The sequence below is a fragment of the Manacus candei genome, unplaced genomic scaffold (genome assembly GCF_025592945.1).
Source record: "Manacus candei isolate 608988 ecotype Guabito, Panama unplaced genomic scaffold, ASM2559294v1 h1tg000073l, whole genome shotgun sequence".
NCBI classification, from domain to species: Eukaryota; Metazoa; Chordata; class Aves; order Passeriformes; family Pipridae; genus Manacus; species Manacus candei.
The window spans coordinates 3,054,166-3,073,706 of record NW_026138121.1 but is presented as its reverse complement, the minus strand read 5'-3'; the positions used below and the strand labels follow the sequence as shown (position 1 = coordinate 3,073,706).

Sequence of the window (19,541 nt, the reverse complement as noted above, 5' to 3'; positions counted from 1 at the left end):
GTGGTTAAAGCAGCAGCCTTGCCCTGCAGCTTCACTTCTTTGTCCATATCCATTCCTTGTCTGTTTGGCCTCTTAAGAGTTAAATTTTGTGTGCACAGGGCCTGTTCCTGAGTGCAGAGTTTCCTGGCACAGGGGATTTGGAGCTTCACAGAGTGGTGGAGAGGTGGAGAGGTGAGAACGTGGGGTTCAAAGCACTGGTATCCACTAATGGTAGAATGTTCTTGAATATTAATTTCATGTAATAACTCTGTTCACCTGAGAATCCAGAAATGTTTTACAAATATTTGGTAACTTAATTTCATTCTGTGCCATGGTGTTAAGATGAGGATCATTTCAAGCTCCATCTGAGTGCAGCCTGTCCTAGGAAGGCATTTCTTGAGGGCACAGAACCACTCTGGGCTGCTGAAAAGCAGAAAAGAAAGCTACTGGTTTGTTCACTATAGCTCAGGGTGAAGTTATTTCATTGTTGTGATTACCCCCCAGAAATCAGAGGTTTGGGTTGAACGTGGGTACTGGGAGCTTTGAGCATCAATTCACAGTTTGCATTCAAATCAAACCTTCCTTTTTCTCATTTTAGGGCAGTTCTTTCCTAAGACTTGAATCCCACATTACTGTTCCCTTGAACAATAATTCCTGCAGATCTATTTGTTGCCTGTTAGCGCAGCAACAGAAAAACTATTCCATTTTTTGAGCAGAGCTACATAGGTTGTTTTTTTTTTCCCCTTGTGATTCTTCCTTGTCCTTTACTCCACTGAAACTCTGAAGTGGTTGCTCTTCCTTGAGCACATTGTGCAGGATCCTGCCTTAGGTGCAGCCTGTGCTGGCCTGATACAGCCAGGGAAGGTTGGGAGTCTTGTTCAAAGCATGCTGGAGGAATTATGAGACCCTAGGCTGACTCCCAGCTTTAACATAAAGATATCAATTCATCCTCATTTTCCCTAGGCTAGCTCAGAGCTTGTAGCTTTAATAAACACAGGAGCAGTGCTGTTGTGTCTTCAGGCTCTTCCATTAGATTTGGGAAGCTGTGTTCAAGCCAGAGCCCCTGGAATGTTGTAGCAGCCAAGACAGACACTGCAAAATAGCTTTTTGTTTGTGGTGACCAGTATCCAGCACATCCTTCCGTGTTTTAGCTCTCCTGCTAGACCCAAAACAGTGTCATGTTGTCGTATTTTGTCAGGGATGTTGGATAATAACACAAGGAGGAGGTGTCAGGGATGGGAAGTCCAAGGAATGTGTGGGAGAGGCAGCTGCAGAAAACTCCCGTGAAAACAGAGCAGAGAAAGTTATTCCAGTGGCCAAAGTTCTCTGTTTGGATGGTTTTGGCAGCTGTTCCCCCTCCCTGGAAGCTGCTTCTATTTCACTAAGTTTTAATAAAGTATAATTGGACAAAGCTGATCTAACTTTGAAGTCTTCCCCTCCTGGAGCAGGTGGTTGCACCAGATAATCCCAAAGGTCCCTTTCCAAGCTGATTTTTTTTATGATTCCATAAAACACATGGTGTTGGATTCACTTGCCCTCATCATACAGAAATACATGATATGGATACAAAATACATGTAATGGATATGTTTGTTTTGTTTTTCCCCTGAATATTTCTACCTGGGACTTCAAGCAGCTTTTGGGGAATGTTTGCACAAGTGAACCCAACCCCAATAACCCCTTGCAGGGAATGAAGAACAAAAGGGGAAAGGGCAAGAGCGAGGAGAAGTTAATTTAACCACACAGACTAATATTTACAGAGCAGCTGTTGCTCTGTTTACCCAGCTTTGCTAATTATGGGCCAGAACCTGCCCCTGGTGCTGACAGAGAATCATTCCATGCATCCCAAGTTGCTCCAAGGGCTGTGCAGGCAGGATGCACTTGGGATATTTGGGAATGCTGTCCCTAAATATCCAATGTGAGCAGTTGGACAGGGTGATCTGATCCTGTCTGGGAGGCTGAGTGGGGATGGGAGAGGTGGGTGAGCTCCCCCTTTACATCCCTCCTGCAGGGAGGGGTTGGAATTCCATCCCTTAAGGGGGAAATTCCCATCCCCAAAGACAAAAGATCCCACAAACTGACTGTGTGTTGCACACCTGGGAGCCCAAACAGCGGCTCTTTGACCCTGGAAGGATGTACAGATGTGGATTTCTGGGCCTAAAGCATCACACAGGACTTTTACAGCCAGGAATAAATAAATAATAAATAGCTGAGGCATATGGGAGAACTCACGGCGCTTCTCCCGCTCGGTGCTCGAGACAAAAATTAAAATATCAGAAGATAAAGATGGCAAGGGACCCCTGCAGGGAAAACCTCTTTGTCTAATGACCTTTCGAGGTCTATGATAGCAAATACAATAGCCAAACCTCATAAATCATAGTTCAGGAAAACATCCAGAGGGCATGCTTTGACACTGTTTGCATATTCAAATGTTACCCCGCTCATGAAAGAGAGACAAAATGTTTTTTTCTCTCAAAAATGTCAGCACAGGCTGGATTAGAAAAGATAATTCAGAAGTACTCCCAGAGAATAATTACCACTGTCACCTACCTGCAATGTAGTTAATGAATGGGAAGAGAGTGTTTTATTAGAAAAAAAAATTATGATTATTAGAGTAATTAATCAGCTGAGTGATGACAGCTTCCCTGAGAAAATAATCTCCAAAGGCCAAGTGGCTACAGGAGGGCATTTTGTTGATAAAGCACCAGGAGCACAAAACATTCTTCTACCATTAGGTGTGGAAGTGCTTATAGGGGTGGAATTACATTATGCCCTAAGTACCTATGGATCCACTGTACTTTGTGAGCTAAAAGATTCATTATCTCATTGGTTAAATGCAGGAAAATTTCCTGACCTCCTGCTGTCCCCAAAATAAATAACCCTTTCTTTTCTCCAACCCCTTTGTCCCATCCATTTAAACCTCAGCCCAGGGAAGCAGTTAAGGATCTATTTATGTCTGCAGGGCTGTGCAGGTTGTTCAGCTTCAGGGATTTCTCCACTCTGGGAAGGGAAAGGTGGGAAGGGACAAATTTTTGGCCCCTCTGATCTGAGCAAAGGTGAAGAGAAACCAGCCCCAGGCACAGCCAAGGCTCTCTGAGGACACCAGGATTTCCAAACCTTGGCAAGGCTGGAGCCCACCCTCCTTGGCTTCCCACTTGGAGACAGGAAGGCAGCCAGGAGGAAAGGGAACAAGTGGAAAACGTGGAGAAGGCTTTGGGAAAAGCTCAGCTCAGCAAAGGCAGTTTGAGCTGCAGACACTTTGCACTCAGGGCTGGGTCCGCTGAGCTCCTGGGCAGCAGCTCCTCGAGGTCCTGTCTCTGGAAGGACATGCTGAGCAGTGACAGTCCCCAGAGCTGTCCCCTCTGCCCTCTCCCCCCTCACAGAGGTCTTGTCCCAGTGCCAGGAGCCTCGGGAAGCTTTTTTCCTCCTCAGAGCTGGATGGAAGCAGAAAGGAGCCTCCAAGGCAGGAGCTGAGAAGAGTCCCCCCACCTCGTGCTGGGAGACTTTGCTCTGACATCAGCATCTGAATTCCTGCAGCAAAAGGGCCACGAGGGCTTTGTCTGAGCACTTGTACTTCTGAATTATGTGTGATGCTCTCCCTCCTTTTCTCTGGGCACAATTCCTGCTTTAATCTCTGGACATCTCCTTTATCCTGAGGTCCCACTGTGCCCTGAAGGATGAGTTTTTTAACTCAAGACCTCACTGCTGATCTTCTTAATCCTTGCTCTGTTGCATTCAGCCCATCCTGGGATCTGCACTTGGGAGGCTGAAGGTGTTGAAAGGTGCAGACACCAGGGCAAATTCAGGGCTGGCTTAAATTCCCCTTCTCCCTGTGGCAACATCATTCCAAGGTCAGGTTTCCCTGCTCGTTGGAGCAACCAGGATTTCTCTGGGACAGGAGGGATGGGGGACCCTCTGCCCAGGTAAATCCCACCTGCTGCCTGCAGAGTGACCCCTTGGCTTTGATCCCTGCTGTTCTCCAGCTTCTCTGCTCCCTCATCATTTATTTTTGGTTGTACCTTCCCTGCAGTGGCAGCAGAGTGAGGGAAAGCACCCGTGACTCTGAGCAGTGTTTAGATCATGGGTATTTCTTCCAATTAAAACAAGTGTGTGTTCACAGACTGACTACTGTAGAAGACAATGTAGGAACAAATGCCAAAGGCAACAGCTCAGAGATATGTTATTTACATATTTATTAGAAATTCAGTGCTGTTTGTGAGAGCAAACCACTTCTGACTTCAATTCCAATAAGTAAACGAGCCATTGGGCAAATAAAAGAAAAGGGAAACATGCAGTGCCACAGTTTACACAAGCTAATACAGTAAAACAAAATATTCTGAACGTGAAACTATTCTGCAAGATGCTAAACAGAAAATCCTACCTTTGTGCTGCTCCTTGGTTAAACACTCCGAAAACAATAACTGCAAAATAATTTAATTACATGTTGCCTCGCAGACTAACAGAAAGATAATTAATCCTTATTTATCTAAACTACACTGTAGTTCAGTTTAAACTGCCCTGCAGCGACGAGCATCAATTCTGCTTCATCTGAACTTTTGTTGGCCTTTCTTTCACTGTTTTTTTTTTCTCTTCTCTGGGTGGTTTCAGGGTGAAAAAAAATAACGAGAGCTGCTGGCTGTCCTGTGGGAGGGGGCCCTGGGACTGCAGGAGGGCTGCACAGCCACGTGTGAGCCCTGCACTGAGGAGCAGGAGGGAGGGTTTTGTGTCCAGATCTGTTGTGGACTCTGGAAACCCCCCCAGGGAATGTTTTGGAAGCACTGTAAGGATGTAGGGAATGGATTATCCGGAGAACTGTTGGATTTCTGGCTGCAGGAGCATGTCCTTGTTCTGGATCCCAACTGGCTGGACCTTTCCCTGACCCTGGGGTCAGGCTCAGGGCTGGGTGGGAGAGGGGTGAGGGTCTCCAGCTGGGAGATGAAGGGCTCACCTGAGGTTTTGGTGATGCTTAGGGTGTCTCTGCCTCCTTTAAAGTGAATTCCAGTTGCTTATCTGTGCTAATGGTGAGTGAAGCTGCCTCCAAAGGCTTTTACTCCACAGCCCCCATCAGCAGCTTTGACCTGCAGGTAGAGGTTTTTTAATGTAGACATACATTTATTGTAAGAAAAAAAAAATATTCTTTTACAGCACAATGGGAAATTTCGTGGAAAATAAGGAATTGCAGAATGATAAGGGGGAAAAAAAAATGTTTTATTTAAGTTGTTCCACTTTTTCTCTCCGTAAAATGGTCTAGTGAAAGGTTCCCTGACTGTGGCAGGGGATTGGAATGAGATGATCTTTCAGGTCCCTTCCAAACCTAAAACCATTCCATGAAAATAAAAGCAGAGGAGCTGAAGTTATTCTGATTTCATTGGTTATTGTAGGTGAGAAAATAAATATCCATTGCCTGACCCAAAAGCTGTTCAGGAAGCAGTTCATATCTCATAACTCTTGTTGAAAAGAACGTTTGATACCAACAGAAACTCAAAACACAGGAAAAAGATGTAGAGTCTTTCAGCATCTTTTTCAAATGCTCGCTTGAAATATTCCCAGGTAGATTGGGGTTATGAAATGATGGGGAAGAGGAACAAAGGGTTTGTAAAGGTTATAATACATGTAAAAATGTTTGGAGCGTTGGAGGCGCTCAAACCCGTTATTTAAATTCATCAGATGTCACTTTGAAGGGAGCTCAAGGAAACAGCCTTTCCGTGGATATTCTTTTCCGAGGCAAACTCGGGAGTAATTGTCAAATAAAGAGCACCCCAGGCCTCAGCCCCTGTGAAATGTCAAACCCTGGCAGAATAATAATGCCCTGCAGGGTTTCCAAATGGGAAGTGGGAGGCAATAAAGGGATGGGGCTCCCATTTCCAGCAGTCTGGAAAGCCAGAGCCCTGCTCCTGAAACACAGCCAGGCAGCCCAGGACAGGCAGCTTCCAGAGGAGTCACAGAATCATAGACTCATAGAATCATAGAATCAGAGAATCAGCTGGGCTGGAAGGGACCTCTGAGATCATCAAGTCCAACCCTTGATCCAACCCCGCTGTGGTTCCCAGCCCATGGCACTGATGCCACATCCAGTCTGTCCTTAAAAACCTCCAGGGATGGAGAATCCCCCACTTCCCTGGGCAGCCCATTCCAGTGCCTGATTACCCTCTCTGGAAAGAAATTCTTCCTAATCTCCAACCTAACCCTCCCCTGGCACAGCTCAAGACCCAGCCCTCTTGTCTTGCTAAGAGTTACCTGGGAAAAGAGACCAACCCCCCCCTGGCTCCCCCCTCCTGTCAGGGAGTTGCAGAGAGTGAGGAGGTCTCCCCTGAGCCTCCTCTTCTCCAGGCTGAACAGCCCCAGCTCCCTCAGCCTCTCCTCACAGCACTTGTGCTCCAGTCCCTTCCCCAGCCTTGTTGCTCTCCTCTGGACCTGCTCCAGCCCCTCAATATCCAGGAAAAGCTCCTGAGCTCTGATCCAGGTAGAGGAGGCATTGAAGCCAATCTAAAAGATGCTCTCAGCACAGGGACAGGGCTCTGCTGAGACTCCTGCAACAACCTTTGGGGTGTTGGGGAAAAATGATTCACAGGTGTGCCTTTCCCCATCTCCCAATATATCTCTTTTGAATTTCAAAGAGGCCTCCTGCTTATTTTGAAGTACAATATGTCCAACCTTGCAGGCACAGCTTATTGCTAATTTCCTCTGAGCCACGAGGAATCTATGATTTATTTAACAAATTTCCAGCCGGTGAATAAACCAACATTTGTTCTACCTGGAGGGTGGTTTCCAAATATCACAGCCCAGCCAGGCACAGCTGCAGCAGTTGGCACAGGAATAGTGGCCAAAGTGATGGACAGGGGGTCTTGTTGCAGGCAGGAAAATGGAAAATCATGGGAGTATCCCATGAAATAAAGGCCCACATCTTCAGCTGGGATTGTCAGCACGAAGCCACCACATTTTCAACTGCACTAGTGTTGATTTAGAGTTTGATACCAGATGTTTTCTGTGCCTAAAAGCTCACCAAGAGTAAAGTCTGATGACAGTGCTGAGGAAAAGCTGGACAGGTTGAACATGACACAATGCCTTCAAACCTTCATCTAACCTTCAAATTAGAGCAAATCCCCGAATATAACTATTTTTGCCTGTTTTGATCCTGGAGATCCTGGCAGATGGCTCAAGGGCTGGTAATGTACTCTCAGCAAAGGATGTTCTCATTGACAGGCAGTCCCTAGCACATGGAAAACTTAGAAGAAATATTTACACTGAGTGCATTTAACAATCTCATCCAGCATAACTATTTTATATCACTGTTTTTCCCACCTAAGTTCAAAAAGTTCCATTTCTTTGGAAGGGTTATTTGTTTACTCACTCTCCAATACAGAATACAAATATCCAAGGTTTTGTGGACTTTTTTTCCTCTTAAAATACAGAAAGCAAAGGTGTCTGGAGCTGCAGACCAGTCTGTGCTCTGGGTACACCAGCATGGAACTGGGGCTGGACCCTGTGAGAGATGGTGCTCTGCTGGTATCTGCAGGAGGTGCATGGAGGGGTGGGAGTGCTGCACTTCCTTTGGATCACTGTTGTTGCTGCTGCTGTAAAAATGAAAAGTAAAGGAAAGCAAAAAATTCCAGGTGATGGTTTGGTAATCAGAGATGTGAATGTCTTGATTTGAGCTACTGAGTAACTAAGGAGTAAAAATTAAGGACCGATTTCGAGCCAGTGCAGAGCTTGGCTTACCTGAGACGGTGTCAGCCAGGAGCTGCCATCCAGGTGGGAACTGCCTCCAGCACTGCAGAGCTCTCCCAAAGTGTGTTTAGAGCACAGTGTGTGTGTCTGCACAGCTCCAGACCCTCCTGCCTTCTCCCTTTGATAAGAATCAGGAATCTCAGGGGATGAAAGCAATGCAGAAGGGCAGGATGTGACTTTTTTTTCCACTTAAGTTCAACTGCTACATTTGGAGATGTCACAGTGGGTAATAAAATCTATTCCCTCTATTGAGGGCTGAAGAAAGGAGCTTTCACCAAAACAAACAAAAGTGAAAGATATTTTCTTTGGTTTTTTATTTACTTTGGGTTATTGAAGTGGCAGCTCTGTGCTGTCCATGCAGTGAGGGGGGATTATGAAGGCTCCAAGGACGGAGCTCAGACCCCAGTGGGTGCTTCACTTCCCCTACAAACAAACACATTCCTCTCCCTCCTCATCTCTGGTGTTTGTTCAGTGCCAGGCAGACTGAAAAGTGTGGAGTCATGGTAGTGATTGCTGAGTGACATCTGAAGAACTGAAATATTCCTCCCTGCCCAGGGATTAAAAAGGAGCTGGGCAAGAAAACAGTTATTGCTGTTTACAGAATTGTTTTTTCTTTCTGTCATATTTGAAATTTATAAAATATTTAGCTTAGGCAAATGCTGTCAATTGTAATAGACTTCTCCAGCTTGCAGGGAAAAGAGCTTGGTTGTTTGCTCTCTCCTGTGTAAATAACTGACATGAAAAGTAAGGAAACAAACACCCTCCTCTGCTCCTCCTTCCATCCTCTTTGCAGTCAGCATAAAAAGCTTGGGAATGGAATATACTGGAAGGAGCTGGTGCTGGGGGAAGACAATGAAACCATGGTGGGAATCCATCCACAGCATCTCGGTGTGTGGGATGTCACTGGGGCTGGGCTTGGTGAACACACTCTCTCCATCTTCCTTGGGCAGCTGAAAGTACCTCTCAGAGCTTCGTTTCTTTGCCCTTGTTTCATCCTGAACTTTGTTGCTGATGATGAGAAAAATGGAAGAGATGATGCAAGTCAATTTGTTCACTTATTTGCTGCTGTTTGATTGTGTGGATAAGGTTGTGCACCATGTTTGTGGGAAAATGATGGTGGATTAGTCAGTCTCTAGGGAATTAAATGCAAGTTTTGTTGGCTAAACTTTGTATCAGTCTTGCATAGTATTTTCCTTCCTGAAGAGGAAGTGGTAGTGGATCAAGGGTTGGACTTGATGATCTCAAAGGTCCCTTCCAACCCAGCTGATTTTATGATTCTAAATCTTCCTGGAGAGGTGGATTCCCCATCCCTGGAAGTGTTCAAAATCAGGCTGGATGGGGCTTGGAGCAACCAGGTCTGGTGGAACCACGGCAAGGGGATTGGAATGAGATGAGCTTTAACATCCCTTCTAGCCCAAACCACTCCTTGATTCCACGATTCTGTGATCCCATGAAGTGGGTGTTGGTGCACAGAAGAGCTGCAGGGCTGGAATGGCACCTGGGGGATGTGGGCTCTGTTTGTGGCACTTTACTTGCCCCATGGAGATGTCCTGCAGCAGGACAGGCAGTTCATCACCTGCTGTGCTTTGGGACCTGGATCTGTCTTTCCAGAAGCAGAAGTGAACCCTCCATACAGAGCTGAACAGCTGCTAAAAGGCTTCTTGATGTTGCCACCTTCCTCTTGCCATTGCCAATGGCCTTAGACTTAAAGCTCTGCTCCCAGAGCTTGGCAGCCCCCTGTGATTCCTTGAGAAGCAACTGGATTTTAACTCAAGTGATCCTGAACCATCAGCTTGGTGGCTTTTTGCAGAAATCTGGTCTGGTTTGTCCCAGGCACAGCACAAGCAAAGCTTGCTGTTTGTAAAATGCTCAATAACATTTGTGAAGAATTGTTTTCTTTTTTCCCAAGGACACCTTTCATTTCAGTCTCCAAGGGAGCTGGGAATAAATTGTTCCTTACCATCAGCAGCTGACCTCTCTGCTTGTTTAAAATGTGGGCGTCTTCAGAACAAAAAAACACCATTTGCTAAATGAAGCAAAACACCATAATAGGTTTAATGATGTAGATTTATCTCCTAACAGTTGTTTCGAGATCACAACAAATCATTAAAATCATTAACTCTCCGAGCTAAATTAGATTACAGATCTTGGAGAATGTCTGGCCACTGCATTTGCAAACAGTGCCTCTTCCTGCCTGCGAATCATTAATTCTGCTCAGATTCCTCTGCAAACAATGAACCAATTCAACGTGGTCCAAGTCAGATTAAACAAAAAAAGCCAATGCCTTTGTGTGTTGTCTGCATGTTTTGTTTCTTCTCCCAGACTGTTTCCATCACCGGGAGATGTTTTCCTGGTGCCGTGTGTGTCCGTGGGGAACGTCGTGCCTCGAGTCCCTGGGCTGCACGTGCCTGTGAGAGAGCCAGGGAGTTTGGTCCCAGAGCTCCACAGTGGAATTGAGATCCAAGTGAAGTGACACCAAGCCTTGACTAGAAGCCCGTTTGTGTGGCACCTCTCCACGGCAGCGTGGCTGCCACGGCTCCCAGTGGGAGAGGAGGGAACAAAAGGCGAGGGATTGGGAAGCCTGTGGCTGACACGGAGGTGGGAGCTGGTGGCTCAGCACCTTCTCCTCCTGCAGGGGCCAAATGGAGCCAGAGAAACTCTGTGGTAGGTGCTATCCTACCTCACAAAGGGGAGGAAACTCTGCTGTGGTTGTGGACTCCCCATCCCTGGAAGCGCTGAAGGCTGGGTTGGATGGAGCTCTGAGCAACCTGGGATAGTGTGTGCATGGGAGGGGTCACTGGCCATGGCAGGGGGGGGAAGAGATGGTCTTTAAGGTCCTTTCCAATCCATTCTGGGATTCTCTGACAGTTCCCTTCTCCAGGACCTGTGCCTGCACCTTGCTGCTAACAAAGGCTCTGCCCTGCAGCTGTTCCAGGGAAGGAACAGGGCTGGTGTGGAAGCTGTAACTGCACAGGGGAAGCATTTACTGGGATTTTCTTCTTCTGATTCATCTTTTGGGTTGGTTCAGTCTTTTCTCTCCTCCCACTCCTGCTGAGGATTCAACTGTAAAAGGCAGTGTTGGCATCTCAAAAGGAGCAAGGGGTGGACACCAGATGTGTTTCTGCTCGTGGTTTCCTGCTCTTGCCCAGTGCTGAGGAGGTTCCTCTGAACATCAGGAGGTTCCTCTGAGCATCAGGGCCAGGTCAAGCTGAAATCACAGACAACAGAATGAAAACAGTTCTTGTTCCAAATAGTTTAGAGTCTACATCAGGGGTTCAGTTTATAGCTGCAGCTGCACCAAACTGCCTGTCCAAACCAGCTGAGCAGGGTTCCTGTCCAGCCAGGAATGAGGATTGAGGCTTTGCCCAAAAAATCCAGTGGGAATGTCATGCTCAGGGATGGGGAAGCAGCCCAGAACAACCTGTTGTGTGTCTTACAGGAGGTTTCTTCATCCAGAGACAATCTTTTCTCAGCTGTGAGTTCCTTCAGCATCCTAAAGATGGTGTGGGAAACTGAGGATTCATTTCTGTCTTTCTGCAGCCATTTTTAGCATCTTTATCTTTTTTTTTCCCTTGCATTTTAGAACCTATTGTTTATCTCTTAGCCACCTTATTTGCTCCTCTTCCTCCTCCTCTGCAGTTCCCCTTCCCCACACTGCCTTCTGAGCTGCTTTAATGTTGGATTCTGTAGAACCCTTGGCAGATTTCCCCCTTATTTACCCCCGTGTTTCACTGCACAGAGTTTCACACTCATCTGAAAGGGTATAATTTGGGAAGTGGGAAAAAAGAAAGAAGAAGAAAACAAACTAAAGAGAATTGTGTATTCTTTTTAGTGGAATAGAAGGGGAATTTATGTAAAGGGAAATGAAATTTTTCAAGTGCTGAGCAAGGTTGGGTATCCAAGGAAGTGTGGATCAGGAGCTGATCTGGTGGAGGGGGAGGTGAATGCGGGAGATGAGGAGTTGGAGGATTCAAAACTGCCTTTGCTGTGCCCAGGGAGTGAGGGTGGAGCAGGATGAAGGACTGAGGATGATGATGGGAGCAGCGATGCAGCTCCAGCAGGACCTGACTGGGGACCAGACCAGCTTGGCTGGTCCAGGAGAACATCCCCTTGTTCAGAGCGAGACCTGGGGCCTCCAAAAAGCCATGATAAAAAGCCTTGGAAAAGGATTCAACAGGAATATAATTTCCCTCCCTCCATCTGCCCCACGAGGTATTAATGGCTGCTGCTCCTGTAAGAACTGAGCACTTCCCAAATCTCCTTTTGGCTCCAGTTTGGTGCCAGGGCTTTAAGCACAGGTCATGCAGCTGCCACTCCACCACAGCAGTTGTTCCCCCTTCCTTTGCTGCTCCCAGGGTCGGGCAATGAGTGTGATCTGAATTTCAGAGGAGTCAAAAGCTCTGCTGGCTCTCTCCTGGATGCCCCTGTGGAGTGTCAGAGGGCCTTTGGTGTGGCTGAGTGTGCAGCTCACTGATCTGAAGGGACAAGGAGCTGTCCCCAGAGTGTCACTGCACTGGGGGTGATGCCCTGCAGGGCAGAGGAGGAGAAGCCTCCTGTGGTGGTTTGAGACCCCTAAAAATCCCGTTTCCAAGCCCGAGCCCCCCTCCCACAACTCACCCCAGTGTGAGAGGGATTTTTCCAGACACAACACAGGACTCAATATGGGGGGGGGAAGAGAATTATGTTACAATTATTACACAGATAAATGTTATAATACATTATATACAGAATTCTAACTATCTCTCCTATGGCAAAGCAATATTTACATTGGATCCAATCTCTTTTCCCTCCAATGAAAGTCCAGAAGGGAAGAAGGAAAGATCCTTTCCACTTTCAGGGCAGCAGAGTCTCTCTTCTTCGATGCAGCAGACATAGCTGGAGCTGTTGTAGCTGGGATCTCTCTCTCCATTACACACAAGGGGGTTTCCTCTCACCCCTCTCAGCCCTTTGGCTCCAATCAAAGATCTCTCTCTCCTGTGGGACAAAATCTCACCTCCCCAGAGCAGACACCCCACGAGCAGGTTCAGTGTGTGACCCAGGAGGGAGCAGAGCTGCTGTTCCAGCCAAGCAGCCCCATTATCTGTGATCCCTTGGACTTGTGCAGCTCCACTGCAGGAGGGTTTCTGTGTCTCTTTGTTTTGCATTTGAGCCAAATGCCAAAATACCAGGAGAGAGTTGCCTCTGGCAGTTTTTTTTTCAGAGTTGGAGGGGGAGCAGTCTAGCTCTTGACATCTTGGCAGGGGTTCTCAAAGCCCATATGTCAGATCCAGAGAAACAGTTCACATTAATTTTAAATGGAAATCTTAGACCTTTGCTAGGCAACTACAGCTCTCATTGCAATTCTGCCCACAATTGAGTCCAAATAGGCTTGACAATAGCCCACTAAAATCTGAATGCTTCAGCAAAACAGAATCACACCCTTTTGAGTGAACATCCATCCTCATTCTATTTGTCTTGTGGCAATTAAAATAAGCATGAAATGTGCTTGGGCATGCTCTTGGTCTCATGCCCGTTTTAAATATTAACTCCAAGTCTTCATTCCTATTATTTAGTAATAATGTTTATTATTGATAGTGCTGTAGTACCTGGGGGCCAATCTTTCATTATTCTGCCTAAGCATACATCAGAAACAGTTCTTCCCTCAAAGCATTACTGATCTAATTGAAGGCTCACATAGGTTAATAGATACCTTAATAGTGTTTATTTCATATCTAAAACAGCCTGTACTTCAACCCTCCTGTTTTACAGCACTGTGGAAAGCAGCAGCTCTCAGTCTCTTGCTTTTATTTCCCACCCTGTCATAGTTTCCATTTTGCTTGATGGGAAACCCCATTAGAAAAGCCAAGGAGGTAGAAGGGTTTGGAAAGCTGTGCCAGCTCCCATCCTCTCCTCTTAAGGTGCAAGAACTTCTTTAAAATCCAGGCCTGGCTGCCCTGCCCAGACTCTCCCTCCCCAAATCCATCCTGCTGTTATTGCACACAGGCAGCAGCTGAGTCATTACACAGCAAATTCTTTATTTAGATCTGCCAAAGCACGTGAAATTGTGCCTCATAATGCAGCAAAATCTAAAATCCCTGTCTTTCCTTCTGTCACAGGGGTGGGCTGCTGTCACAAGGTGCTGTTTGGGTGGCTCAAGCAAGTTAAAACCATTTTATTACCATTTTGCAGCAAGCACATTGCAGACACGTCCTTTACCAATGAAATACTTTTTTTCTGGGTGCAGAGCCTTTCCCACCATTTCTCCACATGAAATGTGCTGCACTGAGCTGGTGATGCTCCTGTGCCACCTGTATCTGCTCACCAGCAAAGCTCCCTTCCTTTAAATCCTCACCCCCCCTGTGCACCCAGCAAGAACTTTTCCTCCTGAGAAGAACCAGGAATGTGGCCCTTTTTGTGGGAAGCAATCACTCATTTAATGGCTGTGCTTGGCACCCGGGCCCTGCACTGACGGGGTGGGTTAGAAATGTGCAGATCATGAAATTTCGTGTTGAAAAGTAATAGTTGGATGTAAAACCCCGATGGCAGGAGGAGTGTAAATGTGGAAATCAAAGTTTCCATATGTTCCTCCCCTCCACTATTGCCTCCACAAACCATAATGGCAGATCAGCCATGTCACAACACCAAACGTGTCTGTGCTGCCACGTGGGGACCAGCAGTTCCCATTCACACAAACCAGGCAGAAATACAGATTTTTCTCCCCTTCCCCTGAGTTTGCACATTTGCATCCTTCAGCTGGTGCTGCAAGAGCAAACTCCTCCCTCCCTGCTCCTGTTTCAGCCTGTTTGGGTGGATCATGGAGTGGTTTGGGGTGGAAAGGACCTCAGAGCTCACCCTGCTCCACCCCCTGCCATGGGCAGGGACACCTTCCACTAGCCCAGGTTGCTCCAAGTTTATCCAACCTGGCCTTGGACACTTCCAGGGATGGGACAGCCACAGATTTTCTAAGCAATCTCTGCCAGGGCCTCACAGGGAACAATTTTTATCTAATATCTAATCTAAACCTATTCTGTTTTAGTTTGAAGCCATTCCCCCCTGTCCTGTCCCTCCAGGCCCTTGTCCAAAGCCCCTCTCCAGCTCTCTTGGAGTCCCTTTAGGCACAGAAAGGGGCTCCAAGGTCTCCCCAGACCCTTCTCTTCTCCAGCTGAACACCTCAATTTTTTCAGCCTTTCCATCTCTGAATCCTGGGTGGATTTGGGGAGCAAAGAAGGGGATTTTTGGCCCCACACCGGTGGTGGAAAGTGGCTCATATTCAAGCTGTGCTTTTAAATCCATATTTTGCTCTCATAGTCAGATCTAAAGTGCCAGTGGCCCTGTTGTCACATGCCTTCTGTCTTTGCTCCGAGTTGGCTTTTACTCAGCAAGACAAAAATTAATATGAAAATGGGGCCAAAGGGGACAAGTGGAGGAAAATTTGAAGAAGCCCAGCAGAAAGGAGGATGGGAGGGAGTGATGCTGAGCCATCCTCAGAGGGACATGTGTGAAGGCAATCAGCACAAATGCTTTCTTTTTCAACCCAAGGCATTAATGCTTTCAAAAGTGGATAGCAGTCATTATTTTAATACATGAGCATTTGCTGTGGACTCAGATAGCCCTGCTAAATTCAGGCGTGCAGCGTGGCTATTCAGAGCAATTTAACTTTTTTACAGACTCCATTTGAAATTCCAGGCTTTTTAAAAGCGTGTGGTAAAATTCTCTTTTGCTTCACTGAGGCCAGCTATCACTGTCTGCTTTTATCTCTCTTACAGAATTTCAGCAGAAAGGTTTTTGAGACCATTGTGCAATCATTCACGGGGTTCCTTTCCAGCCTTTTCCCCTCCAGCTCAGCGAGGTGGTGTTGTGGTGGGGAGCAAGAGAGATGCTTCACCACCCCCTGAGATGCCCTTTTGCAATTCCATGTTTGCTGCCAGCAGTTTTGATCCATATTCATCCTGGTTCCCTGGGGATCTGCAAAACTTTGGCCCTTTGAATTGCTCTGGAATGACATGGAGAGAAGGCACTGGAAGAGCTTGGCCAGGGAGGTTGTGGACTCCTCATCCCTGTCCAAGGCCAGGTTGGAGCAACCTGATCTGGTGGAAGGTGGGATTGAAAATAAATGATCTTTAATATCCCTTCCAACCCAATCCATCCTGGGATTCCATCACTCAACTCCTGGTCCCATTTTCTTCTTTCCACCAGCACGAGTTTCTCTCCACACTTCGTGCTGAGGATCCTGCAGGGTTTTAGGGGCTGTGGTCTCTCTCCAGCCACACAACCTGTGTCCCTCTACCCCCAGGAGGACTTGGGTTTGGCAGCAGGTGCCAGCCTGAGTGGCTGGTTGTTGTGACAGGAACCTCAGGTTCTGTCTCTCAGCTCCCTTTGAATCCCGAACTGGCACGAGGCAAAGCTTCCTGGAAAAAAAAAATGCAGATTTTTCTGCCATTTGTGAAAATTAACTCCCCTAATTAACTTACACATATAAATGCACTTAGAATGAAGACATTAAGTTGATTATCTAGAAAATTGCTACCTTGGTAGACTCCCTAATGCCACCTCTAAATATGCCAAGAATTAAATTGCTCTTGTGGCATTGTTATGTCACTGCAATCGAATGCTCACTGATGGAAGACACCACTTCCCTTTTTTTGGCTAAATTTAACCTTTCATTTCAGAGAGTGGCAGCAACTGAGCTTGCTCTAACCTTTCAGGGAGAGGGATATCTCCCTGAAAATCTCTCCCCACGCTGCACTTGTTTAAAATTAACCCCCCCCCCCAACAACTTAATGCTGCCCAGGGCTGCAGAAATTAGATTTAGATTCTTGTCAAACACAGGTGTGTTTGAGGCCAGAACTTGGAGCAGCTCAAATGAGACATTTCAGACATAGATGAAAATAGGGATTTGGAGAGGGAAGGTCTGGCTGCTGCTGCTGCAGCTGCACCTTTGCTTGGATTAAAATGGGAATACTGTCAAAAAATAAAGGAGAGATCTGAGCCAACGAGACCCAAAGAGGAGCAGTCTGGAATTCTGCCTCCCAGAGCCAGGGATGTGCCATTTCTTGGCCCTCGTGGTGCCCACAGGGAGGAGGTGTCAGAGGGCACTTTTAGCACCAACCTTCTGTGCCCAGCCAGGGACAAACCACAGCCACGCTCTGGAAACTCTCCTTTTTAGAGCAGTCACGGCTCAGAAATGGAGCAGTGACAGTTCCAAGCTCATTCATAGGTTTCCTTGGGTTTTTTCCCTGTTCATTCTGCATCCTGGGGAAGGCATATGTGTGTGTCTGCAGGCAGGGAACACACCCCAGGCTGATGGCACAGCTCTGCTCTTCACCATTCCAGGGCTGCTGGTTCCCTCAGAGCTGTGCCCAGGCTCCATTTCTGCCTCTGAGTTCTCCTCTTTTTACAAAGGAAATTTTACACTCTGAAAAAAAGACCCCTGATCAAATATTTTGAAGTGCTGTGCCCTGTGAGATCATGTCAGTTCTAACACATTGTGATGTCGAGGACCCTGAGATGCAAATTTCAGAAATAAGTAACTCATAACAGCCTGTTTTGGTCCATTTTGCTTCACAGGGAAGAAGCAAAAAGTGTTTGAGTGCCTAAAACAATGGCCTTGAAAACCCAACGTTCCCCACCCCCTGAGATTATTCAAGATTTTTCAGCTTGGAATAAAATTATTTCAGAGCGTGGAATGTGCTCATACACTGGCAGCTTCAGATGGTGCAAGAAAATATATGTATTTTATGCAAACAGAACTTTGTGAGAAGATTTAGATCCAAAGGAAAAACAGGAAAAAATTTACCCCCAAATCTCTTGGCCACACTTTGCAAATGATACTGTGGCTGAAAGGCCAGGGCTGAACAGAACTAAATTAAACAGAAAGCCAAATTTAGGCTTTAATTTACACAAGGTTGATCTGTGATTATTGGAAAAGGGGGGGGGGGAGAGAGAGGGTTATAGGGCAGGTCCAGTTCTGATCCTTTTAAAATGAAGGCTTGATTAACAACACAATTACTTTTGACTTTAATGAATACAGGGATTGCAAACTGTTTACAAAAGGGCTTTAACTTCATTTAGCTCCCACTAGAGAATGCCTGCCTGTCCCCAAAAAAATAAAGGAATTCCAGACATATCTGATTTCTAAGCCAGAGCTGTCATATAATATGTCATCATGTGCTTCCAGAACAGAACAGATGAGCTCTCTTAATTTATTGGCTACTCCAGCCTGTATTAATTGCTATCTGTTAAGAATTACACTATTTCAACCCCTCCATTAGCAAACTCCAAGATGTTTTATTATTATTATTTGGCAATTAGCTGCTGCAATTCTCTTGCTAAGCATGGTCTCCCTGTGTTCATTGTGCTCCTCCACTTGCTGCTTTTTGCACTTTCAGGAAGGCAGGAGGGAGGATCCTCCACCAAACCTCCTCCTGTCTCTCTGTGTTGGCAGCTTTCCTGTGGCCAGAGGAGAGAAATTCCCTTTAAGTTCCTTTTCCTGTGGCCAGAGGAGAGAAATTCCCTTGAAGTTCCACTGGTGGCTGGTCCCACTCACTCTCTGACTGCACAAACTCTTAGCACTTGCCTTTTTCTTGATTTTTTTCCTGTTCAGCAGGAACCCAGACAGATCCTGGGTGGTTTTCCATCACTGCTGGTGCAAGATGCCTTTGTGTTAAACTCCTTCAGAGGAGCTCAGCTCTCCAAGAGCCCGTGGGCTGGATGGACAGGGCTGACAAGGAGAGAATTATCCTCTCACTCCTCTCACCAGGAGGCAGGAAAATGAGGTGCCATGGCCACTTCCACTGCTGTGGGTGAGATCTCTGCTGGGAATGCTGGACAGTGTCTCTGGACAGACCTGCTTGGCCATTCCCTTCATTTCAGGTGACCCCAAAAATGCAGCCAAAGGACACAAATGCCCCTCCCAGCACAAACACCATCGAGCCACAGCCCCAGGCTCTCTTCACATTCCTCGTGCTTCCTTCCCATCACCTTCCCCTTCCCAACAGAGAATCTCCTCTTCCACATCCCTACTATTATCTGAAGCAGAAGACACAAAGTTCTGGCCTGTAAATGAGCAGAACTCAGTGTTTTAATCCTGCTTTTATAAATGCCAGAAATGGGGTTTCATTGCTTGAGAAGCTCAGTCATAACAATACTTCAGTGCTTTCATTTGAAGCCCTTAACTGTTTTTTTTTCCTTTTTTCCTTTTTTTCTTTTTTTTTTTGGTCCTTCTGTTGAGTCAAAGACATAATAAGTTGTTATTTGTCTGGATATCAGAAGCTTGGTTAAATACTACCAGTTGCCTTAGGGCTGAGGAGTATTCCATCACAGACAGATAAGACCCAATGTCACAGTTCTCCAAATGTCAGAAAATTAATTATGGCCTCTTGCCAGCCCCTTTCCTCTCCTCCCCGTTCTGCTTAATGTCATATTTAGAGACTTAATATAGAAAACTCTCTCACTAGCTCCAACAGAGCAGGGAGGGAAATCTCTCTCAGCAGAGCAGCTCTGCCCAGTGAGTTGTTTGCTGAGTGGGAAATGGGCTGAGACACAGAAGGAAAATCTCTTTCTGCTTCAGCCCTAAACTTGTGCACAGCATCTTTCTGCACCTTCAGTGCCTTTATGTCCCAGACCCACAACCCTTTTAAAATCATAGAATCACAGAATCAGCTGGGTTGGAAGGGACCTCTGAGATCATTAAGTCCAACCCTTGATCCAACCCCGCTGTGGTTCCCAGCCCATGGCACTGATGCCACATCCAGTCTCTTCTTAAAAATCTCCAGGGATGGAGAATCCACCCCTTCCCTGGGCAGCCCATTCCAATGGCTGAGCACCCTCTCTGCAAAGAAATTCTTCCTAATCTCC

General features: G+C 46.5%; 1 protein-coding gene across 1 annotated transcript in view; it reads right to left on the bottom strand.

The window, feature by feature from the left end:
* LOC127480469 (uncharacterized) overlaps positions 1-19,541 on the bottom strand; it is a 119,685-nt gene that overhangs the window by 99,558 nt on the left and 586 nt on the right. Inside the window, exon 2 of the mRNA XM_051808664.1 lies at positions 6,216-6,392. Within this exon, the coding sequence (XP_051664624.1) occupies positions 6,216-6,392 (177 nt within the window). The remainder of the gene's footprint in view (positions 1-6,215; positions 6,393-19,541) is intronic.